This window comes from Pristiophorus japonicus, chromosome 19 (assembly GCF_044704955.1).
Source record: "Pristiophorus japonicus isolate sPriJap1 chromosome 19, sPriJap1.hap1, whole genome shotgun sequence".
Classification (NCBI taxonomy): domain Eukaryota; kingdom Metazoa; phylum Chordata; class Chondrichthyes; family Pristiophoridae; genus Pristiophorus; species Pristiophorus japonicus.
Window position 1 is genome coordinate 16,771,203 of NC_091995.1, and position 27,181 is coordinate 16,798,383.

The window sequence follows — 27,181 nt, forward strand, 5'->3', positions numbered from 1 at the left end:
TCACATGAGTTAACTGAAGGTCAGCAAGCACAGACGCTGGGTGACTGGGACTTAGTGGGAGCTAGAATATGGGCAACCGCGTTGTGGATCATCTCTAGTTTATGTAGGTTAGAACTTGGGAGGCCAGTCAGGTCTAGAGGTGACAACTGTATGGATCAGTTAAGACAAGGGCAGTGACAGGCAATGTTATGGAAGTGGAAATAGGCAGTGTTAATGATATGGGGTTGAAAATTCATTTCCGGGTCAAATATGACACCAAAGTTACAAACAGATCAGTTTAGCCTCAGAGAGAAGTTGGGGAGAGGGATGAAGTCAGTGGCTAGGAAACAAAGTGGGATTGATACAATTGTTCAGGGCTCAAGCAGAAGCTAGTTGCTGAGTACTCAAGTTAGTGTGAGAGGTGAAGGCGGCAGCAACTTTAAATAAAGACAACAGCAACATCACAAGAGTTGTACTGATTTTATTACAGACAACTCTACAACAGCTAGAGCAAATGCACTCGCACTCAGTGCTGGGCCTGTCCCCATCTTAACCCTTACAAACCCAATCAACGCAGTCGCAGACAGGGGGGGGGGGGTGGGAGAAAGGAAAGGAGCAGGTTGCCTTCAACCAGGCAAGCAGCAGCATTAAGGGAAGATTCTTCACACTATCCATTCTCTCCCTTATACTGTCGACGTGGAAAGACACCAGTATCTGGGCTTGTAGTTTTCCTGCAACCTGTAGGAGAGCAAACAAAATGAGACCAGTTTTAACTGCTGTCAGTATTGCCCTGGGTGAGGTACAGCAGCCAGGAGTGTTCAGAGCACTGTGTTTATCGTCAGGGTTAATTCAGTAACTCTAGTCTGTAAAGTGTCATCATCAACACCTCCACTACCTGTTAAAGTCCTAGTTAGTGAATTATTCACATACCTCATTAACAGCACCCGACTTTACACTCTTCCATCCTGCTCGGTAAACCTGCAAACAGAAACAATGTGAAACACGGCCCCTATAAGCGGGAGAGCAAGCAAAAGATCTCGATCGGGAGTGTTCAGAGCACTGTGAGTATCACCAGGGTTATTTCAGTAACTCTAGTCTGTAAGTGTCATCATTAGCATTCCCAAGTTAGCCCCTCTTTGAAGGCCCCAACCCCTACTGGAGACAACTCAGAATATTCACAAGTTTCAATATTAAAACATTGATGTAACAAAAGCGTGATCGAAAAAACATAAAGTTGCTGCTTGCTCGAGATCGATGACAATCCACTTACCTCACTGCGCTGTGTGTGAACGATTCAGCTTCTCATTCTTTACTCCAAGCTGTCAAATAGAAACAAAATGATTAAATATTGCCCTCAAGATGGGCATGAGGCAAGGTACAGTGGTAGTGAGCACTCAATCATCCAGTTTAATTTAGCAACTCTAGTCTGTAGAGTGTCAATAACACACCCATTGTTTTTATCTAAATTCCTTCTCTTTAGAAGCTACCTAAGCCCTATGGAACCAGTGACTTAAGATTTGAATTTAGGAGGCATGATTAAGTTTGCAGACGATACAAACCTAGGCCGTGTGGTTGATAATAAAGAAAGCTGTAGACTGCAGGAAGACATTGGTGAACTGGTCAGGTGGGCAGAACAGTGGCAAATGGAATTCAATCAGGATAAGTGTGAGGTAATACATTTGGGTAGCAGGCCCAGTAGTTAAGGTGGTTAAGTATGGAATACTTGCCTTTATTAGTCAAGGCATGGAATACAAGAGGTTGTTTGAGGGGAAATGTCTTCACCCAGAGGGTTGTGGGGTCTGGAACTCACTGCCTGAAAGGGTGGTAGAGGCAGAAACCCTCACCACATTGAAATAGTACTTGGAAATGCTGTAACCTACAGGGCTATGGGCCAAGAGCTGGAAAGTGGGATTAGGCTGGATAGCTCTTGGTCAGCCAGCAGACACGAGGAGCTGAAATGGCCTCCTTCCATGCTGTAAATTTCCATGACACCAAAACTGTGCACAGTACTCCTAGTGTGGTCTCACCAAGGCTCTATGTAATGGCAGCCAGACTCTCACTTGTACTGTACCCTCCACCTGCAATAAAGGCCAACAAACAAGTTACGTTTCTGCACTCACCTCTGGTTCCTCTCGTATACAGCATGGCTGCAAGTCATTCCTCCGTCCTATGCATTCCCTTGTCCTGTAAAAGAGGAGAGAGAAGATGAACTGCTGTATGCTGTCAGTATTGCCCTGGGTGATGCACCACAGTCGGGAGTGTTCAGAGCACTGTGTTTATCGTCAGGGTTAATTCAGTAACTCTAGTCTGTAAAGTGTCATCATCAATACCTCCACTACCTGTTAAAGTCCTCGTTAGTGAATTATTCACGTACCTCATTAACAGCACCCGACTTTACACTCTTCCATCCTGCTCAGTAAACCTGCAAACAGAAACAATGTGAAACACAGCCCCTACAAGCAGGAAAGCAAGCAAAAGATCTCGATCGGGAGTGTTCAGAGCACTGTGAGTATCACCAGGGTTATTTCAGTAACTCTAGTCTGTAAGTGTCATCATTAGCATTCCCAAGTTACCCCTCTCTTTCAAGGCCCCAACCCCTACTGGAGACAACTCAGAATATTCACAAGTTTCAATATTAAAACATTGACGTAACAAAAGCGTGATCGAAAAAACATAAAGTTGCTGCTTGCTCGAGATCGATGACAATCCACTTACCTCACTGCGCTGTGTGTGAACGATTCAGCTTCTTATTCTTTACTCCAAGCTGTCAAATAGAAACAAAATGATTAAATGTTGCTCTCAAGATGGGCATCAGGTGAGGTACAGCGGTAGTGACACTCAATTGTCCAGATTAATTCAGCAACTCTAGTCTGTAAAGTTGCATCATTAACACACCATTGTTTTTATCTAAATCCTCCTCTATGGAAGCCACCTAGCCCTATGGAACCAGTGACTTAGACTTAAATGTAGGGGGCATGATTAAGAAACTTGCAGACGATCTAAACATTGGCCGTGTGGTTGATGAAGAAAGTTGTAGACTGCAGGAAGACATCAATGAATTAGTTTGGCCACAGCTAGAGTACTGCAATCAGTTCTGGTCACCACATTACAGGAAAGTTGTGATTGCACTGGAGGGGGGATTTACAAGGATGCCACCAGGACTGGAGAATTTTAGCAATGAGGCAAGATTGGATAAGCTGGGGTTGTTTCTTTGGAACAGAGGCTGAGGAGACACCTTATTGAGGTCTATTGAGGGGCCTGGATAGAGTGAATAGGAAGGACCTATTTTCCCTTAGCAGAGGGGCCAACAACCAGGGGACATAGATGTAAGTAATTGGGGGGAGGTTTAGAGAGGACTCAAGGGGAAATTTCTTCACCCAGGAGGGTGTGGGGTCAGGAACTCACTGTCTGAAAGGATGGTAGAGGCAGAAACCCTCAACACATTTAAACAATACTTGAAAATGCACTTAAATGCCACAACCTACAGGGCTATGGGCCAAGAGCTGGAAAGTGGGATTAGGCTGGATAGCTCTTGGGTCAGGCGGCATGGACACGAGGAGCCAAAATGGCCTCCTCCCATGCTGTAAATTTCCATGAGACCAAAACAGTGCTCAGTACTCCTGGTGCAGTCTCACCAAGGCCCTATGTAATGGCAGCCAGACTTCCTCACTTGTACTATAACCCCCACCTGCAATAAAGGCCAACAAACAAGTTAAGTTTCTGCACTCACCTCTGGTTCCCCTCAAGTTATTCCTCCGTCCTGTGCATTCCCTTGTTCTGCAAAAGTGAAGAGAGAAGATGAACTGCTGTATGCTGTCAGTATTGCCCTGGGTGATGCACAGCAGTTGGGAGTGTTCAGAGCACTGTGTCTATCGTCAGGGTTAATTCAGTAACTCTAGTCTGTAAAGTGTCATCATCAACACCTCCGCTACTGTTAAAAGTCCTCGTTAGTGAATTATTCACATACCTTGTTAACAGCACCCGACTTTACACTCTTCCATCCTGCTCGGTAAACCTGCAAACAGAAACAATGTGAAACACGGCCCCTACAAGCAGGAGAGCAAGCAACAGATCTCAATCGGGAGCGTTCAGAGCACTGTGAGTATCACCAGGGTTATTTCAGTAACTCTAGTCTGTAAGTGTCATCATTAGCATTCCCAAGTTACCCCCTCTCTTTGAAGGCCCCAATCCCTACTGAAGCTCACTGGAGACAACTCAGAATATTCCTAACAGTTGCAGTATTAAATGCTGACAAAAAAAAAGTTAACGGAATCCACTGACCTCACTGAGCCGTGCAAAAAAATAATTCAGCTCCTCGTTCTTTATTCTAAGCTGTAAAATATAAACAAGAGGAGATTAAGCGCTACCCTCAAGACGTACATCAGGTGAGGTATAGCGATGGTGAGCATTCAGAGCACTGTGTGTATCATCAGGTTTAATTCAGCAACTCTAGTCTGTAAGCTGTCATCATTAAAACTCGGTTAATACCGTAAACTACAGGTTGCAATGAATGATCACGCACCTGATCCCATGGTGTGGAGCCGGCATCGAACAGTTGGGCCAAATGGCCTGTTATCTGTACTGTAAATGCTGTGTATAATTGTACGACACCAGTTGTCCCACTCAACTAACCTACAAGACAAGGAGAAACGTTTTAAAACAGCGTTTCCCCTCCGCAAGGGCCGCCAAAACAGAACCTGCACAACCTCCAGGAGTGTTCAGAGCACTGTGCGTATCGTCAACTTTAACTCAGCAACTCTAGTCTGTAAAATATCATTAACACTCGGTATACGTTTAACTCACGGATCAAAATCATCGTTCGAGTACCTGGCCACAACGCAGAGTCAGCAGTCCCAAGATGTTCCGTCTCTCCACGCTGTAAAACAAGAAATAAGTTAAACAAAGCCAGTTTTGCATGCACAGGAGCAGCTAACAATGCCACCGGTTGCGTGCAGGCCTGACTTGAGGGGTTGGTGTCAGCTATAGCTGGTTTCTCCCCCACCCCCACCCCAGTCCAAGGATAGAGAGGTCAACTGTAGCACAGCCCTACCTCGGCCGCGAGCAGTACAGCAGAGACCAGGAACCCAACCCAGGTGGATCCCAGTAACTTGCATTTATATAGCACCATTAAACCATTAACATAGCAAAACATCCCAAATTGCTTCACTAGCAATCAAACAAAATTTGACAGAGCCTCAAAGGAGAAATTAGAGCAGGTGACCAAAAGCTTGGTCAAAGAGGTAGGTTTTAATCTTAAAAGGAGGAGGAGTGAGGTAGAGGGGTTTAGGCAGGGAATTCCAGAGATTGGGGCCGAGGCAGCTTAAGGCACGACTACCAATGGAGGAAACATCAGGGATGCTCAAGAGGGCAAAATTAATTAGAGGAGTGCAGACATCTCGGGGAGGGGGGCTGTGAGGCCAAAAGAGATTACAGAGATAGGGCGAGGCCATGGAGGGATTTGAAAACAAGGATGAGAATTTTGAAATCGAGGCGTTGCTTAAACGGCAGCCAATGTAGGTCAGCGGGTATTGGGGTGATGGGTGAGCTGGACTTGGTGCGAGTTAGGACACTGGCTGCCGAGTTTTGGATCGCCTCTAGTTGACGTAGGGTAGAATGTGGGAGGCAAGCCAGGAGTGCGTTGGGAGTAGTCAAGTCTAGAGGTAACAACTCTCGGGGGGGGGGGGGGGAAGGGTGTTTGTAGGGCTGAAGGAGGTTAGAGCTGGGAGGGGGCGTGTGAGGTCACGGAGGATTTGAAAGAGCAAGGTGTTGCCGAACCGGTTGCCTAGCAACAGTCAGCAAATGTCAAACGGCCAGGATGTCAATTCCACCCTGCAGGAAAACAAGTGAACTGCCGCACCTGTGTCGTGCTGGATTCCATCCTCCAAACCTGCCGAACAAACAAAAAGGAGAGAGGTCAGAGGTGACAGCCACTGGCAGGGACTGGTCAGGCCGCAGCCTGCACCTGGAAGCATTCAGTGCGCTGCGGGTTATCGTCAATGTCTAACTCAGCAAAGCAAAATAGGAGTTTCATCATAACACTCAAGTCTCGCGGACGTTCGGTCGGTAATAACCAATGCCTCACGTACCTCAGTGCAAGGGAGAAACTTCCGATCCGCAGCCCCATCCCTCGCACACCTGCAGGATGGATGTAAAACAAACATTAAGACCGGTGTCGCTCAGCTCTCCCGATGGAATGGTCCAATGTGGTGCCATGGATCCAGGAGCTTGGCTGAGGAGACTAGGCCTATAATCCCTAGAGTTTAGAAGAATGAGAGGTGATCTGATTGAAACATACAACATTTTTTACAGGCATTAATAGGGTAGATGCAGGGAGGATTTTTTCCCAGGCTGGAGTCTAGAACCAGGGGTCACTGTCTTAGAATGAGGGGTTGGCCATTTTGGACTGGAGAATTTCTTCACTCAGGTGGTGAATCTTTGGAATTCTCTGCCCCAGGGCTGTGGAGGCTCAGTCATTGAGTATATTCAAGACGTTTTGGATATTAAGGGAACCAAGGGATATGGAGATAGTGCGTGAAAGTGGAATTGAGTTAGATTAGCCATGATCTTATTGAATGGTGGAGCAGACTCGAGGGGCCCAATGGCTGATTCCTGTTCCTATTTATGTTATCTGCGGTTCAATCTCTGACACGCAATAAATCAGCTGGGGCAGCAACAGCAACTTGTACAGCACATCTAACACAATAAACCATTCTGAGGCACTTCACAGTAAACACAGCCACATAAGGAAATATTGGGGAAAATGGCCAAAAAGTTTGGTTTTAAGGAGTGACTCAAACAGGGGTGGGTTATAATTTGAGTGTGGAGGGGCACTAAATTTTCCCCATTTGTTACAGCATTTATTGTAACATAGAAAATAGGTGCAGGAGTAGGCCATTCAGCCCTTTGAACCTGCACCACCATTCAATATCATGGCTGATCATTCACCTCAGTACCCCTTTTCCTGCTTTCTCTCCATACCCCTTGATCCCTTAGCCATAAGGGCCATATCTAACTCCCTCTTGAATATATCAAACGAACTAGCATCAACAATTCTGTGGTGGGGAATTCCACAGGTTCACCACTGAGTGAAGAAGTTTCTCCTCATCAGTCCTAAATGGCTTACCCCTTATCCTTAGACTGTGTCCCCTGGTTCTGGACTTCCCCAACATCAGAAACATTCTTCCTGCATCTAAACTGATTGTATAAATGAACCCTTCATGTCATTTCCACACTTATCAAATACAACACAACATGCTAACAATGATACAGGTTTACCCAAAATTTACTAGCCATTGATTAGAATGCATAATTAAAACCAAATCTGGTTATTCAACTGCTGTAAAATTCTAAAAGTTATACACAAGATTAAGAGACAAGAAAATCTTAAAATAAATTTATTTCAAAAAAATAATTTGTCCTGCTGTTTTGAGCAGTGTTTATTGCCCGTCTCAGCTCATCTGCTGTGGAAGCCCTCATCCGTGCCCTTGTCGAGACTTGACTATTCCAACGCACTCCTGGCTGGCCCCCCATATTCTACCCGACTTAAACCAGAGGTGATCCAAAGCTTGGCTGCCCGCATCCTAACTCGAACCAAGTCCCGCTCACCCATCACCCCTGTGCTCGCTGACCTACAATGTTACTTAACCGGGAGCCATCGATTTCAAAATTCTGGGTTCCAAATCCCTCCTTGGCCTCGCCCCTTCTAATCTCCTCCAGCACCCTCCCCAGAATATCTGTACGCCTCTAATTCTGCCTGCCTGAGCATCCCCGATTACTCAAAACAGTCTTACACTTGTATGTTGAAAATTGGTTTAAATAAAAACAAACTCACTCTGATGTGCGTTGACTTGATCCCTGCCTTCAGTTCTCTGGTTATCGGTTGTTGCAAGGCGGAACACTGCTGCAAGCTAGTCATCTCTCAGACGATGATCGGTGTCTTGATTTCATCACAGAAAATGTCTGCTCGCATATATCTGTCTGCTCCAAACAGTACAAGCATCTTCCGGGCAGGATCCCGTCTTTGGAAAGCTTGGTTCATCGGGAGAGGCGCGGAGCCTGGGAGGAGGCACCGATGTGTCACGTTGTGGGTCGAGAAGCTCGAGTTCGAGTCACAGGGAGCATCAGTGGCAGCAAGAGAGAGCAGTGAGGATACCAGAGACTGGTAGTTTTCCATTGCCCGGAAATCCTGCAGGTGGAGTGAAAACTCAGTGGGCAGCAATGACGTACACTCTCTGCTTTCCATCGCAAACAGAAATCTGCCACAGAGTGGGGAAAACGGCCCAACTGCTGTTTTTTTTTTTTTAAATCCAACTGGTGGGGGGTGGGGTGGGATAGAAAAGAGCAACTCTGCCATAAGTGACTGGACACCGTAGATGCAAATCACAAGCACAAAGCCCCACCACCCGCCCCCTCCCGGCGAAGTGTTAAATTCAGTTTGTTCATGTGGCCCACGACAGTGAATGCAAAATCTCGAGAGCCAACCCTCTTCGTTTAACTGCAGAAAATGCAAATCCTTTTCAAAAAGCAAAACCGCTCTCTGCTCCCAGTTCCTGTGCTCAGTTTCAAAGCTTTATCCAAACAAAGCCAGATTACCCTCGAATTCACAAGAGTAAAAAAAAGTTGCCTGTGGTCGGATCCTTTTGCTTGCTTGTAGGTGACCACTTTTGTAAGAGCGTATGTGATACTGCTTCACAACACTCGTTTCTTTAAAAAAAAAAAGAGGATGCTCTTGATAAATAATGCAATGCAGTAAAATATAATTCGGCTTCGGATTGGTTTCTCTTGACTTTTCAGTAATACGACATGTTTGACCTCTCATTTGGGCCTCCGCCAATTCTTTCCACTGCACATTGTGACGCCCACTGACTTACAGCCTCCAATAAATCTGATCCTGTGGTCGTATCTTTCATTGACTGCATGGACGTCAAGTCGGGCCTAACCTCAAAATGTTCGGTGATACCCCAAATGAAAAATAACTGCCATGTCTTTGACATCACAACTGAATGCCAAATTGTTTCCCTCACTATTCAACTGTGGGTCTAGTTTTTTTTTTTAATCATTCATGGGATATGGGTGCCCCTGGCAAGACCGGAATTTATTACCCATCCTCAATTGCCCTGGAGATCGAGTTGCCTTGCTAAACCGCTGCAGTCCATGTAGTGAAGGTACTCCCAGTGTGGTTCGGGAGAGAGTTCTGAGATTGTGAACCAGCGACGATGATGGAACGGCCAATATATTTCCAAGTCAGGATGGTGTGTGACTTGGCAGGGAACTGGAGGTGACTGGGTGTTCCCATGTAGCTGCTTTCCTTGTCCCTCTAGGTAGTAGAGATTGCGGGTTTGGGAGGTGCTGCCGAAGCCTTGGCGAGTTGCTGCTGTGCATCTTGTAGATGGTACACACTGCAGCCACGGTGGTGGAGGGAGTCAATGTTTAAGGTGGTGGATGGGGTGCCTATCAAGCGGGCTGCTTTGTCCTGGCTGGGTTCAAGCTTCTTGAGTGTTGTTGGTGCTGCACTCACCCAGGCAAGTTCCATCACACTCCTGGCTTGTGCCTTGTAGATGGCGGAAAGGCTTTGGGGAGACATTCGCCACAGAATAACCAGCCTTTGACCTGCTCTGGTAGCCACAGTATTAATGCGGCTGGTCCAGTTAATGGTGACCCCTGGATGTTGATGGTGGGGATTCGGTGATGGTCATGCCATTGAATGTTGAGGGGCAATGGTCAGGCTCTTGCTTGTTGGAGATGGTCATAGCCTGGCACATGTGTGGTTCTCAGATATCCAACAAACAGATGCTCCCAAACTGCTTTTGCTTGCCTGGGCACAAAATGGCAGCAGATTCAGCTGTACATTTCTTTATAGATTCTCCACCAGAACGGTTTTCTGTTCTTGACGATTGTGTGCAATCACTTAGCTCGTTCTCCTAATTCTATCCTGTGCCGGTGAAGTAAAAAGCTGCTCTTTTTGCAAACCATGTCATCAGCTTTTTTTGCTGTTCCTTCGGCAGACAAGTTTTTAATATTTGGATGCAGGTTTACTCTCAATGCCGACTCACACTGTATTCAACGAGCACTGCCACGCTTTCTTTGCGAATAAGGTACAACAGCTTTTCCACCCGTGCCGGTAAATAAATATTTTTCTGTCCATTCTTTGGTTGTCAATATTTGACATTCAGTGCCTACCTCTCTCTTCTTTGACAAGCTATTCCCAAATTTTGGTTGGAGTTAAGAGGGAACTTTTCATGGCAACACTGTAATGTAGTCACATTAAAATCAATGAATCCCAGAGAGATCACATCACAAACACAAAGTATTGCAGCGTTACAGGAGAAATAAGATTTCTCAACAACACCCCCCCCCCCCCCACTTTTAAAAAAAAAACACAAGTTATTCATTCATAACATGTGGACATCGCCGACAATTCTGGTATTTATTGCCCATCCCTAGTTGCCCTCGAAAAGAGGGCGGTGAGCTGCTGCAGTCCGTGTGGTGATACAACTTTGTAGTAATTTTTTGGTGCAACTGAATGGCTTGCTCAGCCATTTCAGAGGGGCAGTTACAAGCTAGCCACATTTCTGTTGGTCGAGTGTCAAATGTCGGCCAGACCAGCTAAGGACAGCAGATTTCCTTCCCCAAAAAGACATTAGTGAACCAGGTGGATTTTGAGACAATGCGCTATAGTTTCACTACATTATTTTTAATTCCCCATTTAGTCAACTGTGGGAAAAATGTGAGGTTATCCACTTGGGTAGGAAAAATGGGGAGAGATTACAAAATGCTGAGGTACAGAGGGACCTGGGGATCCTTGTACACGAAACACAAAAAGTGAGCATGCAGGTACAGCAAGGAATCAGGAAGGCAAATGGAATGTTGGCCTTTATTGCAAGGAGGATACAGTATAAAAGCAGAGAAGTCCTGCTACAACTGTACAGGGTACTGACGTACTGCATGCAGTTCGTCTCCTTATTTAAAAAAGGAGGGAGATACTTGCTTTGGAGGCAGTTCAGAGAAGGTTCATGAGGTTGATTCCTGAGATGAAGGGGCTGTCTTATGAAGAAAGGTTTATCAGGTTGGCCTATACTCATTGGAGTTTAGAAGATTGAGGTGATCTTATTGAAACGTGTAAGATTATGAGGGGGCTTGACAAGGTGGATGCAGAGAGGATGTTTCCACTGATGAGGGAGACTAGAACTAGAGGGCATAATATTAAAATAAGGGACCACCCATTTAAAACCGAGATGAGAAATTTCTTCTCAGGAGGGTTGTAAATCTGTGGAATTTGCTGCCTCAGAGAGCTGTGAAAGCTGGGACATTGAATAAATTTAAGACAAGAAATAGACAGTTTCTTAAATGATAAGGGGTTTATGGGTAGTGGGCGGGGAAGTGGAGCTGAATCCACGATCAGATCAGCCATGAACTTATTGAATGGCGGAGCAGGCTCGAGGGGCCATATGGCCTAATCCTGCTCCAGTTTCTTCTGTTCTTATGAAACGTGCAAGGTTCTGAGGGGGCTGGACAGTGTAGATGCAGAGAGGATGTTTCCCCTCGAGGGGGTAAATCTAGAACTAGGAGGCATTGTTTCAGAATAAGGGGGCGCACATTTAAAAACAGGAATGGAGGAATTACTTCTCACCAAGTGTCATGAATCTTTGGAATTCTCTACCCCAGAGAGCAGTGGAGGCTGGGTCATTGAATATATTTAAGGTGGATAGGCAGATTTTTGAAAGATGAGAGTCAAGGGCTATGGGGAGCGGGCAGGGAAGTGGAGCTGAATCCACAATCAGATCAGCCACAATCTTATTGAATGGCAGAGCAGGCTCGAGGGGCCAAATGGCCGACCCCTGCTCCTGTTTATGTTCTTATGAATTTAAATTCCCCAGCTGCCCTTGTGGGATTTGAACTCACGTCTCCGGATCATTAGTCCGGGCCTCTGGATTACTAGTCCAGTAACATAACCACTCTTCCCAGCCTGCTCCCCATAACCCTCGACTGCCTTATCGTTCAAAAATCTGTATCTCCACCTTAAAATATATTCAGTGACCCAGCCTCCACAGCTCTCTGGGGGCGGGGGGCAGCAGGGATCCAGTTCTGTTGCCGTTTATAGATACATTTCCACAAGTGGCTATTCTTCGCAAGGGTTGACCGGAATCACAGCCGAGCCAATTCCTGTACGTACATGCTACACACCAACACCAACTGAAAGTGAGCAGCCCAGTCAATTTGCCCCAGCAAAGGGAAGAGGGACCGAATGTCGTTGTGCCCCAAAGACCCTCATAACAACACTGCTCTTTCTCCCCACCTCCCTGCCTGGTCCACCGCACCGGAACAAACCTGTGAGGGGGCAAATGCTTGCTGCAGGCCCGGAGACCTGCGAGCAACGTTCCTTGACAGTCACGCAGCTGGCTTTAGCTCACAAAACTTTGCACGCCGGTATTTTGAACGGGCCATACAGCAGCAAAAAAAATTACTGTAATTATATAGGGCCCTGGTGAGACTGCATCTGGACTATTGTATACAGTTTTGGTCTCCTTACTCAAGGAAGGATATACTTGCCATGGAGGGAGTGCAATGAAATGTCACTGGATTGATTCCTGGGATTGGGGCCGGTTGGTGTTGTCTTACAAGGAGAGATCGAGTAGACTAGGCCTATATTCTCTAGCGTTTAGAAAAATAAGGGGTGATCTCATTGAAACATACAAAATTCTTACAGGGGTTGACAGGGTAGATGTTTCCTCTGGCTGTGGAGCCTAGACCCAGGGGTCACAGTCTCAGAATAAGGGGTCAGCCATTTAGGACGGAGATGAGGAGAAACTGTTTCACTCAGAGGGCAGTGGGGGCTGAATCTTTGAGTATATGCCAGACAGAGATCAATAGATTTCTGGATATTAAGGGAATCGAGGGATAAGGGGATAGTTCAGGAAAGTAAAGCTGAGGTAGCCACGATCTTATTGAATGTCAGAGCAGGCTCGAGGGGCTGAATGGCCAACAAATGCACTTTCATTCCTCCCCCTGTGTAAATTACTGGAATGCACAGCTAGTCCACAATACACAAACACACACCTCAGTGGGGGCGGGAGGTTGTGGGGCTGGAAGAAGAGATAGGGAGGGGTGAGGCCATGGAGGGATCTGAAAATAAGGAGGAGAATTTTGAAATCGAGTGTTTGCTTAGCCGGAAGCCAATGTAGGTCAGCAAGCACTGGGGTGTTGGGTGAACGACTTGGTGCGAGTTAGGACATGGGCTGCCGGGTTTTGGATCACCTCTAGTTTACGTAGTGTAGAATGTGGGAGGCCAGCCAGGAGTGCATTGAAAGAGTTGAATCTAGAGGTAACAAAGGCGTGGATGAAAGTTTCACCAGATGAGCTACAGCAGGGATAGAGTCACAGGTGGAAATATCTGATCTTAGCAATGGCCTGATAAGTGGCAGGAAGCTCATTTAGAGATAAATATATTACCAAGGTTACAAACAGAAAGACTTTTTGGAATGCAGTCACTGTTGCAATGTGGGAAGAGCTGAGTGAGTTCTCACGACTGCCCAGGGCCACTATTTATCCCTCAACCAACATTCATTAGAATGGAATTTCTGGTCATTATCACATTACTGTTTATGGGATCTTGCTGTGTGCAAATCGGCTTCCACGTTGCCCACATTAAAAAAAAAGGTATGGTCACTTTTTAAAGTACTTCATTGGCTGTGAAACAGTTTGGATGTTCTGAGGTGTGAACGACCAGAATAATGAGTGCAATCAATTTTAACTTATTTTGTTATCCTCATAGCATAGAAAATCACCACACCACACTATCCTTATTAGGATTAAATGCATTTTTCTGCCGAATAGTCTCCAGAGTCTAGTTGACATTATACTCAAGAAGAAAATGCACTGTGTCCTTTTTTCTATCTTCCTTCATCTCTCTGTCAGCTGTGGCTCAGTGGGCACCACACTTGTCTTGGAGTCAGAAGGTTGTGGGTTCGAGTCCTACGCCAGGAACTTCAGCACATAAATCTAGGCTAAACTGTTGAAGGTGCCGCCTTTGGGATGAGACATTAAACCAAGGCCCCAGATGCTCTCAGGTGGATGTAAAAGATCCCATGGCACTATTTCAAAGATGAGCAGGGGAGTTATCCCCAGTGTACTGGCCAATATTTATCCCTCAATCAACTTAACAAAAACAGATTATCTGGTCATTGTAAGAGTTTGCTTGTGCGCAAATTGGCTGCCATGTTTCCCACATTACAGCAGTGACTACACTTCAAAAGTACTTAATTGGCTGCAAAAAGAATTGAGACGTTTGGTTGTCATGAACAGCACTATATAAATGCAAGTCTTTCTCTCCCTCCACCTGAGCTCCTTACCAGTCTTAGGAAGACTGTTCCTAAGGTGCTTCCTCAGCTGGTCAGCTTGGGCTCTGACCATCCCTAGCACGCTGTGCGCAACGATTGGCTAGTTGAGCCGTGCCTCAAACCAGCCATCATCCTCCTAGGTGTGGGGGGGGGGGGGAGAAAAGGGATAGGGTGGGTGGCCCCCTACTGGAATCACATGAATGAAGCTATGCCAACATATTACACGCAGTACTGAGTGTTTAATAAATATTTAATAAACCTTAAATGTCACTATTAACCTCACCTGCTCACCACCACGGGTGACCGAACGATTGTGCACACCAAGTGCCAAGGCCTGCTCCTCCAAGTCTGTTAATTGGCATAGTTCAGCAGGCCTTCCTTCTGTGTAGCTGCGCTCAGCTCTATTCTTAGATATCTTCCTCTACAAAGGTGACAAGAGCATGGCATAAGTTAATTGCCGAGGTACTATTACAGATATTACTAGATACTATTAAACATATTATAATCCACAATTAGTCATCGCCCTTGTCATAATTAAATGTTATAGGCCAATACACTTTGTATGCAATTGATGTATGGTTATATCTAGTCAGAGAATAAATTCAGTAAGATAGTGGTTAGGAACTAATGCATGACACCAAGATTACCAGCTTAAGTACAATCAGGCAGATTTACATTTTAATTAATGAGTCATTGCATTAGTTACAAATTTACTAAATTGAATACTTACTCTTTCAGAGTCAACCAGGTCATTCCAACTGGTTTGGCTGTTGGACATTGTGGGCCACCGATGATACAACTTCCGACGATCTCCGTCCAGATTCTTTGGAATATGGGGGGTTGGCCCACAAAGTTTCCAGGGCAGCATTTGCTTCTTCAGAAAATCTTTTAGCTCTCCTTCTCCCTCCAACCTCCACCAAAATCACTCCCCTCACCAACATCACTCACTCCCAACTCCTCATAATCCATCTCCATTCTAGTATCAGTTTTTTTTTAATTTTCTCTGCTTGCCTCAACAATAATGCGGTCAGTCTTTCCCCCTCTGTCTCCTGAGCATGCACAGATGACCCCTGAATCGCAGGGAAAGTTAATTACCTAAAAGAAAAGCACACATGCTCAGAACGGCCGTTGCTATGGACACCGGCTTTGCACAATGGAATACATCGCTCTCACCCATTTCACATCGCTACAGCTATCACCCAAATTAAAAAGGCAAAACTAGTGGTTTTTAAAATGGGCGATATTCCAGCGATCCCGAAAAATATTACAACCACTAACGCCGGAAATATCACCCATTTTTGAGCAATAGCAATGATAATGGAAAGTCTAGCTCAAGTGGTTTCTCCCTATCCTGCCAAAAACAGACCCATGTGGCAGCTGGACAAAGCCAGCGTCTAGTTTTGACAGCGATGGGCCTCCCACTCACCTCCCGCAAGCACTCAATTGCCTAGGTTTGCACAGGAAGGTAGTCAGGTCGTGTCAACTGTGGCTCAGTGGGTAGCATACTCACCTCCGAGTCAGAAGGTTGTGGGTTCAAGTCTCACTCCAGGGACTTGAGCACAAAAAATAATCTAGGCTGACATACCCAGTGCAGTGCTGAGGGAATGCTGCACTGTCAGAGGCGCCATCTTTCAACTGACACATTAAACCGATGCCCTGTCTGCCCTCTCAGGTGGACATAAAAGATCCCATGGCATTACTTCAAAAGAACAGCAGAGTTCTCCCTGGTGTCCTGAGCCAATATTTATCCCTCAAATCAACATTAAAAAAAACCCCACAGATTATCTGGTCATTATCACATTGCTGTGTGTGGGAGCTTGCCGTGTGCAAATTGGCCACCACATTTCCTACATTCCAAAAGTACTTCATTGGCTGTAAAGTGATTTAGGATGTCAAGTGATCATGAAAGGCACTACTGAGATGCAAGTCTTTCTTTTTAAGTTTACTGCAGCACTGATGGTCCAAAGGCTTATTTAAGTCCCAGATTATAAAAAGTGCACCTTAAATAGGTTAACACAAAAAAGCTCAATTAAAAAAAAGGGGGAACCAGCATGTATCCAAAATACTACTTAATACATTAGCTGTTTCCAACATTCTCCATCATTACTAATAAGCCAGCAAGTTCTCCCTTAAAAAAAAAAGAGGATGTGAAGTTGAAGGCAGTGTCTGAATATCAAAATAGTTTTAATCAATCAGTGATGGCTGGTAACATGGCTTTTAAAAATAAAAAAAAAAAGAGGGCAGGAGGTATATCTGACAATCTTTATAGCCGGACTCCTGCCAGCAAAACCGACTCTGGCCAGAGGAGCAAGAGACTTGCTACAAAGGACACAGTATCCCATTCTGCCTCCCCACTCTCTGAAGCAGAGTCTGCAGACAAAGGCCGGGGGCAGACAGGAGGAGGAAAAAAAACTCGTCCATTAAAACCTTCACTGCACCCCAAGCCTTAGTAACCCACGGCAGGTCTACAAATATAAATCAACCAAACTGAGGCAAGACAATGGCGGCAGAAACTGGACCCACATGGTAACTAAACCACCCCCTCCCCCACACACACAAACCTCAAGTCTCAAATTCACAGCAAGTTCTCTCAACATTTTAAAAGATTAAAAACAAGCTTTAAAAAAAAAAACCTGGAGGATTATTTTTCAAATAAAAACCCCAGGGACATGGTGCCATTTTTATCATACTCTGATTTTAAAATTATATAATATATATTATAAATGTTTTCTCCACAATGCAGTAAAATCCAACAATCTGTATTTTTTTTAAATCATGCTCTATTGCAAAGCCATAAACTTAATAAAGTCTGAAGCAATAAAGTGAGCTTCTGAATATCTCTCCTAGTACAATTGCCCTTTTTCCTGGAGCTTAAAAATAACCAGGGAGTATTAACACAAAGTTTAAGCAAAAACTGCAGCTGGTTTAAAATATAAGCAGCCTTAAAATGCAGTGAGGGTTACCAGCCTGGACTGTGGCAGCAATCTTCAACCCCCCACCATTGAGAGCAGATCTCACCAAAAAAAAACTCTTAAACAATTTAAAATTATTGCAATTTATGAATTATGCTCCTTCCTTCCCCCCCCAATTTCTTCTTCACCCCCAACATCTTATCTTATCTGTCCACCCCCTGCCCTCCTTCTTTCCCCTTACCTCTCCACACTCTCCCTCCGCCAAACTGCATCTGACTGGATTTAGAGGTGCGCACTGCTAAAGGGCTTCACAACCACGTGGCGCCCACAGGCCATCAGGACCCCTCCCAGCCCCCGCAGCTGCCCGCTCCAAGATTACCCGTCGATTTCTTTTTTTTTTAATTATCTGTTTCCATTGGACCTTTTTTCAGTTAAAAAAAAAACCCTCGTTGCTTATGTCGACGGATCTGGTTTTTTTTATTGTAAATTTTTGCACAGGCATGTATGAAGACAAGTGCTTGTAATGGGGTCCTTTTTTTGCAATGCATGAATGAAACCTTTCATCAATGGAACCCAATAATGAGGCACTGGGTTGTACCCACTCTCATCAAACTAGTAAAAACATCAAACACAAGTGCCTCCTTTCTTTTTAGAGGGGCTACAAGTAGTAAATGCTAACCATAAAACAAAGGAAACTGGTTTTTAAAAAAACTAATAATAGAGGCTCTTTTCTCTAGAAGAGAAGGCTGAGAGGTGACCTAATAAAGGTCTTCAAAATTATGAAGGGTGTAACGAGATAATGTATAGCGTCCTCTAGCTCGGAGGTCATCATCATCATCATAGGCAGTCCCTCGGAATCGAGGAAGACTTGCTTCCACTCTTAGTAATAGAATCACTGTTAGGCTACTCATTTTTACATCGAATGTACAGCACAGAAAGAGGCCATTTGGCCCAACTGGTTCACGAGCCTCCTCCCACTTGACTTCATCTAACCCTACCAGCACATCCTTCTATTCCTCGTGCTCTCATGGAGTTCAGAAGGATGAGGGGTGATCTTATAGAAACATTTAAAATAATGAAAGGGATAGACAAGATAGAGGCAGAGAGGTTGTTTCCACTGGTCGGGGAGACTAGAACTAGGGGGCACAGCCTCAAAATACGGGGGAGCCAATTTAAAACCGAGTTGAGAAGGAATTTCTTCTCCCAGAGGGTTGTGAATTTGTGGAATTCTCTACCCAAGGAAGCAGTTGAGGCTAGCTCATTGAATGTACTCAAATCACAGATAGATAGATTTTTAACCAATAAGGGAATTAAGGGTTATGGGGAGCGAGCGGGTAAGTGGAGCTGAGTCCACGGCCAGATCAGCCATGATCTTATTGAATGGCGGAGCAGGCTCTAGGGGCTAGATGGCCTACTCCTGTTCCTAATTCTTATGTTCTTATGTTCTTAGCATGAGTTCTTAGGTGGCTGCACAGTCCAATACGAGAACCACAGTTTCTGTCACAGGTCGGACAGATAGTCGTTGAGGGAAAGAGTTGGCAGGGAGGCTGGTTTGCCGCACGCTCCTTCCGCTGCCTGCGCTTGATTTCTTCATGCTCTCGGCGACAATACTCGAGGAGCTCAGCGCCCTCCCGAATGCACTTCCTCCACTTAGGGCGGTCTTTGGCCAGGGACTCCCAGGTGTCAGTGGGGATGTCGCACTTTATCAGGGTGGCTTTGAAGGTATCCTTGTAACGTTTCTTCTGCCAGCCTTTGGCTCATTTGCCATGGACAAGTTCCGAGTCGAGCGCTTGCTTTGGGAGTCTCGTGTCTGGCATGCGAACTATGTGGCCTGCCCAGTGGAGCTGATCAAGTGTGGTCAGTGCTTCAATGCTGGGGATGTTGGCCTGGACGAGGACGCTAATGTTTGTGCGTCTGTCCTCCCAGGGGATTTGCAGGATCTTGCGGAGACATCGCATCGCTGGTGGTATTTATCCAGCGACTTGAGGTGTCTACTGTACAAGGTCCACGTCTCTGAGCCATACAGGAGGGTGGGTATTACTACGGCCCTGTAGACTATGAGCTTGGTGACAGTTTTGAGGGCATGATCTTCAGCATCTTTTCCTCAAGCGACTAAAGGCTGCACTGGCACATTGGAGGCGATGTTGGATCTCATCATCAATGCTTCTTGTTGATAGGAGGCTCCCGAGATAGGGGAAGTGGTGCACGTTGTCCAGGGCCACGCCATGGATCTTGCTGTTTGGGGGGCAGTGCTGTGCGGTGAGGACAGGCTGGTGTAGGACCTTTGTCACTTACTAATGTTTAGCGTAAGGCCCATGGTCGCTTACGTCTTGGTAAATACGTCGACCATGTCCTGGAGTTCAGCCTCTGTGTGTGCACAGACGCAGGCGTCGTCCGCGTACTGTAGCTCGACGACAGAAGTTGGGGTGATCTTGGACCTGGCCTGGAGACAGCGAAGGTTGAACAGCTTCCCACTGGTTCTGTAGTTTAGCTCCACTCCAGCGGGGAGCTTGTTGACTGTGAGGTGGAGCATGGCAGCGAGGAAGATTGAGAAGAGAGTTGGGGTGATGACGCAGCCCTGTTTGACCTCGGTCCAGACATGAATTGGGTCTGTGACGGATCCGTTGGTAAGGATCACGGCCTGCATGTCGTCGTGGAGCAGACGGAGTATGGTGACGTACTTTTAGGGGCATCCGAAATGGAGGAGGACGCTCCGTAGACCCTTGCGGTTGACAGTGTCAAAGGCCTTTGTAAGGTCGAAGAAGGCCATGTATAAGGGCTGGTGCTGTTCCCTGTTTTTTTCCTGCAGCTGTCGCGCTGCAAAAATCTTGTCCATTGTGCCCCGTAGGGGACAAAATCCGCACTGTGACTTCGGGAGGAGCTCCTCGGCCACGGGGAGAAGACAATTGAGGAGGACACTAGCGACAACTTTCCCAGTGGTTGATAGCAGGGAGATTCCTCTGTAGTTGCCGCAGTCGGACTTGTCCCCTTTTTTAAAGATGGTAACGATCACTGCATCTCTAAGGTCTCCCAGCATGCTCTCCTCCCTCCAGATGAGAGAGACGAGGTTGTGTATTCGCGCCAGGAGTGCCTCTCCGCCATACTTCAGTGCCTCAGCAGCGATTCCATCCACTCCTGTAGCCTTGTTGTTTTTTAGCTGTGTTATGGCCTTTTCTACCAGTGTTGGGGTCTCACTGAGGTGATGGTGGGTAGCAGGCTGCGGGATGGAGTCGAGAACACTCGAGTCAAAGGCAGAGTCTCGGTTGATGAAATCTTCGAAGTGTTCCTTCCAGCGGGCCCTGACTGCCTCGGTGTCCTTGATGAGTGTTTCCCCGTTCTTGGCCAGGAGTGGGGTGGGGCCTTGGGAGTTCGGTCCGTATGTGGCCTTGACTGCGGTGAAGAATCCTCGCACATCATGGCTGTCGGCCAGCTGCTGTATCTCCTGTGCTTTCTCCATCCACCACATGTTCTTTAGGTCCCGGGTTTTTTGTTGGACCTTAGCCTTTAGCCGTCTGTAATGCTGCTTTCCTGCTCCCGAGTTGGGTTGCTGTTTAAGGCTCAGAAATGCCCTGCGTTTGCAGTCGATTAGTTCTTGAATCTCCTGAATCTCTCGCTAGGAGGTATTGATATACTGTATAGCGCCCTCTATCTTATCATCATAGGCAGTCCCTCGGAATAGAGGAAGACTTGCTTCCACTCTAAAAATGAGTTCTTAGGTGACTGAACAGTCCAACCCAAGAACCACAGTCCCTGTTACAGGTGAGACAGATAGTCGTTGAGGGAAAGGGTGGGTGGGACTGGTTTGCCGCACGCTCTTTCCGCTGCCTGCGCTTGATTTCAGCACGCTCTCAGCAATGAGACTCGAGGTGCTCAGCGCCCTCCCGGATGCACTTCCTCCACTTAGGGCGGTCTTTGGCCAGGAACTCCCAGGTTTCGGTGGGGATGTTGCACATCATCAAGGAGCCTTTGAGGGTGTCCTTGAAACGTTTCCTCTGCCCACCTTTGGCTCGTTTACCGTGAAGGAGTTCCAAGTAGAGTGCTTGCTTTTGGAGTCTTGTGTCAGGGATGCGAACAACACGGCCTGCCCAGCGGAGCTGATCGAGTGTGGTCAGTGCTTGAATGCTGGGGATGTTGGCCTGGTCGAGCGCCCTCTATCTGGGAAGTATAGGGAGCTGTATTGAGAGAGTGGGTCTGTGAAGGAACGCCATTTTAAATCTCCACATGGCTGTCAGAAATCTCCCAAATAAATAGTTGAGTTGAACTACGAGTGTTTAAGAAACTATAAAATACAAAGGGGTTCAATCGGGTAGATGCAGAGAAGATGTTTCCACTTGTAGGGGAGTCCAGAACGAGGAGCCATCAATATAAGGTAGCCGCTAATAAATCCAACAGAGAATTCAGGAGAAACTTCTTCACCCAAAAAGTGGTGAAATGTGGAACTCGCTACCACAGGGAGTGGTTGAGGTGAATAGCATAGATGCATTTAAAGGGAAGCTAGATAAGTACACAAGGGAGAAAGGAATAGAAGGAAATGCTGATAGGGTGAAACGGAGTGGGATATCTGTACTCGAGATGTCTGCGCTCCTCTAATTCTGCCCTCTTGAGCTGATTATAATCGATCAACTATTTGTGGCCGTGCTTTCTGATGCCAAGGCTGTACGTTTTGGAATTCTGTATCTAAACCTCTCCGCCTCTCTATCCCCCTTTAAGATGCTCCTTAAAACCTACCTCTTTGACCAAGCTTTTGGTCACCTGTCCTAATTTCTCTCGGTGTCAAATCTTTTGACATAATACGTCTGTGCAGCACCTTGGGATGTTTTAATACGTTAAAGGCGCTATATAAATAAAAGTTGTTGTTGGGAGGCGGCTCATGGGGAGCATAAACACCGGCATGGGTCTGTTTCTGTGCTGTAAATTGTATGTCATTCTATGTAATCACCTGAGTCCATTACACAACTCCAGTTCCTGTGGTCACGGAATCCTCAAGTGTATTAATTCATTCGTGCTCCTTCTCCAGGGCCACCTGGGTGTGGGCACAACCGCAGGAGAGAGGCAGGCATCCGGTGAATGAATCCCGGCTCCAGTGAGACATTGCAAAGGGTTTTGGGGCCCACATTTTACACACAGTTCTTTTAAGGCTCACTTACTTCCACTGATTCCTTTGTGGTGAAAGAGTTTGAAACTGTGTCTGCGGGTGTTACAGTGGAAAAAAAAAGGCTTGCATTTAAACAGTGCCTTTCACGGCCACAGGACGCCTCAAAGCACTTCACAGCCAATGAAGTACTTTTTGAAGCGCAGTCATTGTTGTAACGTAGGAAATAAGGCAGTTAATTTGCGCTCAGCAAGCTCCCACAAACAGAAATGTGACAATGACCAGATAGTCTGTTTTTGTGATGTTAATTGAGGGATAAACATTGGCCCAGGACACCAGGGGAGAACTCCCCTGCTCTTCTTCGAAATAGTGCCATGGAATCTTTTACGTCCACCTGAGGGAGAAGACGAGGTTTAACGTCGCATCCAAAAGACGGCACCTCCGACAGTGCAGCACTCCCTCAGTACAGCACTGGGAGTGTCAGCCTGGAGTGGGACTTCAACCCACAACCTATTGACACAAGAGGAAAGAGTGCTACCCACTGAGCCATGGCTGATACTTGCTGTAAAATAAGCACATTCACTAATAGCCTCAGTTTATTCCCAGACATTTCAACCTGGTGTGAGGTATAAATGCCGGTATAGACTTCTTGGGCCAAATGGTCTGTTTCTGTGCTGCAGTACTAATGTAAAATGTAAAGTCAGCCAAGTGCCAAAGGCTCGAATTGTTTGTTACACTTGCTGAGGATTCACGGGCTGTTTTAGGCACCAAAAAAACTTTGAATATTGTCACAGACCCATTGTCCAGTCTGTTTCATAAATTACTGCTTTCTCTACTTTCTTTTTTTGACCTCGAGGCTCCATCACCACTCCAGTTTGAATTTGCCTCCTCTTCTCTCCAATCTTGTCGATCCTCCTGCCTTTTCTCTTGATTTCTTTCAAATCGAGAACTGCTGCCAATGATATCCACCTGTCTGAGTATCTCTACTCTGCTCATTTATCTCCCTCTGAGAGTGAGCGATGGGACAGTGTACAGGCATCTGAAAATATCGGACAGGAAAAAGACCATCTGGTCTGATATATATGTGGACTTGTGTTTACTCTGTACAGCCACCAGAGGGCTCATTCCCCGGAGTCCCAAGGGATCCCATAATCCCTTGGGAGCACAGGTATTTAAGGAGGCTTCACAGGTTGGAGAGGCACTCTGGAGACTTGCAATAAAAGACTACGGTCACACTGTACTTTGAGCTCACAGTGTTCAGTCTGACTCTTTCTCCATACACAACACGGTCCATCTCGGCAAGTGCAGATCATTCCTCCAACACAGACATCTAGATCATTCATGAAGATAGCCAAAAGCAAAGGCCCCTAAACCTGTGGGACATGACTGAAAACTGTACTCCAAGCAGCTCCACAACCACTGATAATTACCTCTGCCTACAGGTCTGCAGCCAATTCTTAACCTCCCTGGACACTATTTAAGGCGAATCCACACCGTTCGTAATCTTGACGTCCTATTTTACCCCGAGATGCTTTTCCGACCCCATACCTGCTATATCACCAAGATCGTCTCCGTTTCTGCACCTGCCTCAGCTCATCCACTTCCGAAACCTTCATCCATGCATTTGTTACCTCTAGACTCGACTATTCCAAAACTCTCCTGGCCGGACACCCATCATAAACTTGAGCTCATCCAAAACTCTACTGCCCATATCCTAACTCGCACCAAGTCCCCTTCACCCATCACCCCTGTGCTCGCTGACCTACACTGGCTCCCAGACTGGCAATGCCTCCATTTTTCAATTCTCATCCTTGTTTACAAATCCTTCCATGGCCTCACCACATCTTATCTCTGTAACCTCCTCTACAGCTCTACAACCCCCCCCCCCCGAGATCTCTGCACTCCTCCAATTTTGGCGTGTTGCCAATTCCCGATTTTAATCGCTGCACGACTGGTGCTTTCAACTGTCTACGCCCTAAGCTCTGGAATTCCCTCCCTGTACTTCTCCGCATCTCTGAATCTTTCACCTCCTTTAAGACGCTTCTTAAAACCTATCGCTTTGACCAACCTTTTGGTCACCTGTCCTAATATCTCCTCAGCTGACGGTATTACATTTTGGTTGATCAATCTCTTCTGAAGCACTTTGGGACCTTTTACTACATTAAAGGTGTTCTATAAATGAAAGTTGTTGTTATTTGATGAGACAGTATAGATTGAGGGAGCTTTACTCTGTATCTAACCCATGCTGTACCTACCCTGGGAGTGTTTGATGGGATAGTGCAGAGGGAGCTTTACTCTGTATCTAACCCATGCTGTACCTACCCTGGGAGTGTTTGATGGGATAGTGCAGAGGGAGCTTTACTCTGTATCTAACCCATGCTGTACCTACCCTGGGAGTGTTTGATGGGACAGTGTAGAGGGAGCTTTACTTTGTATCTAACCCGAGCTGTACCTGCCCTGGGAGTGTTTGATGGGACCGTGTAGAGGGAGCTTTACTCTGTATCTAACCCATGCTGTACCTACCCTGGGAGTGTTTGATGGGACAGTGTAGATGAAGCTTTACTCTGTATCTAACCCGTGCTGTACCTGCCTGGGAGTGTTTGATGGGACCGTGTAGAGGGAGCTTTACTCTGTATCTAACCCGCACTGCTGCCCTGGGAGTTATAAAGTCCTGTCCCCTCAGTACAGATTCACATGAGGCATGTAGTGAAGTCAAGGTCACTCTGGACCTGCACCTTTATTTCACAGCTCTGGAATGCTGCACTTGCCTGAGACCTGTCCTTATATACCTGTCTCTTGCAACTGCACCCTCGGTGGTAAGGTATGCTGGTGGTTACAGGTCATATCTTATTACAGTCATGTATAGCATGTTAGGATACAGTTATATATAATAATGTCAGATACATGACAGGAGTGTTTGATGGGAGAGTGTAGAGGGAGCTTTACTCTGTATCTAACCTGTGCTGTACCTGTCCTGGGAGTGTTTGATAGGAGAGTGTAGAGGGAGCTTTACTCTGTATCTAACCTGTGCTGTACCTGTCCTGGGAGTGTTTGATGGGACAGTGTAGAGGGAGCTTTACTCTGTATCTAACCTCGTGTTGTACCTCCCCTGAGAGTGTTTGATGCTGGCGCTGGGTGCCTAAACTATGAAAGTATTCTATTCCCCAGCACTAACATCTTCTACCTATTAATGAATTCAAAAAAATTGAGAATAAAAAATCTGGTCACCCCCTCTGTGACTCAGAGATGATCCTTTCTCGGCAGATTTAAACACTACAGTTTCAGAGTAACTGGCTGTATGATTCGAAGACTGCTGCTTTATGGCATAAATCAACAGTGAATCTTCAAAACAGTTTCCTTACTTCCCTGGCCACTGTTTTAATAGGTGATTTGATCGAGGTGTTTAAGATGATCAAAGGATTTAACAGAATAGTTCTAGAGAGAAACGATTTCCTCTGGTGGGAGGGTCTAGAACAAGGGGGCGTAACCGTAAAATTAGAGCTAGACCGTTCAGGGGTGATGTCAGGAAGCGCTTCTTCACACAATGGTAGTGCAAATCTGGGACGCTCTCTTCCAAAAAGCTGTAGAGGCTGGGGGGGGGGGGCGGGGTCAATTGAAAATTTCTAAACTGATTTTTGTTAGGCAAGGATTACGGAACCAAGCCACATAAATGGAGTTAAGGTACAGATCAGCCGCGATTCTAACTGAATGGCGGAACAGGCTCGAGGCCTCCTCCTGTTCCTATGTCGCTTTCCTATGTAAGGAAGATAACATCATCAGCCTGGTGTTCCCACTTTCAGGGTCGGTTTAATCTTTGACAATAAGGCACACAGGAAAATTGTCCTTGAACACAACCACAATCAGTGGGGAAAACATTCAAAGTAGTCGGAAGGCCGCGGAGAGACTGGCAGTCAACTGGTCATTCTTAAAATATCTCTGTTGACATTTCTCGAAGCTGGTACATTTTATACTTCTGAACTCTGGTCCTGTGACGCATTAAAGAACATTTTTGACTGAGAATGATCGGCGCTCTGTGAAGAAATGTTCTCTGTAAGCTGCGCCTTGTCCTGTTTCTTTTCACGCGCGGTCCCTGTAACTTTCTGCACACGCGCGGGAGTTTGCGGCGAAGAAATTGGTGAGCGGCCTACGCAGGACCTTGCACATTTTCTGCGTGGCCGCTCAGCTCGGAGGGAAAATTGCTGCAAAGGGTTGTTGCCTAACTGTACACTCCTGGTTTAGTTGAGTTTAACCAAGCTTGAAGCTCCAGCAAAGGGTTGCCAACCCTCTCCATGATGGCCCTGGAGTCTCCAGGAATTAAAGACTAAACTCCAGGACACTGGAGAAAAATCGGAGGGTCATTGAGAAAAAAAATTGTGTTTTATTAAAATATATCAGTGGGGAAAAATACTAGTGAAGTGCCGCAGGGCTCAGTGCTGAGACCCCAGCTCTTTACAATATACATTAATGATTTAGATGAAGGAATTGTGTGTAATATCTCCAAGTTTGCGGTTGACACGAAACTGGGTGGCGGTGTGAGCTGTGAGGAGGACGCTTAGAGGCTGCAGAGTGACTTGGACAGGTTAGGTGAGTGGGCAAATGCATGGCAGATGCAGTATAATGTGGATAAATGTGAGGTTATCCATTTTGGGGGCAAAAACACGCAGGCAGAATATTATCTGGATGGCGGCAGATTAGGAAAAGGGGAGGTGCAACGAGACCTGGGTGTCATGGTTCATCAGTCATTGAAGGTTGGCATGCAGGTACAGCAGGCGGTGAAGAAGGCAAATGGTATGTTGGCCTTCATAGCTAGGGGATTTGAGTATAGGAGCAGGGAGGTCTTACTGCAGTTGTATAGGGCCTTA

The 27,181-nt window shown here is 46.2% G+C and overlaps 1 protein-coding gene across 9 annotated transcripts in view; it reads right to left on the reverse strand.

Moving 5' to 3' along the window:
• Nucleotides 1-458: 458 nt before the first annotated feature.
• LOC139229753 (polypeptide N-acetylgalactosaminyltransferase 6-like) overlaps nt 459-27,181 on the reverse strand; it is an 80,636-nt gene continuing 53,913 nt past the window's right edge. For 4 of the 9 annotated variants that reach the window (XM_070861314.1, XM_070861313.1, XM_070861318.1 and 1 more), the window contains one exon: nt 26,108-26,350. In XM_070861314.1, the coding sequence (XP_070717415.1) occupies nt 26,245-26,350 (106 nt within the window). In that variant the 3' untranslated portion in view covers nt 26,108-26,244. The other 5 variants (XR_011587794.1, XR_011587791.1, XR_011587792.1 and 2 more) reach the window with 5 other exon arrangements.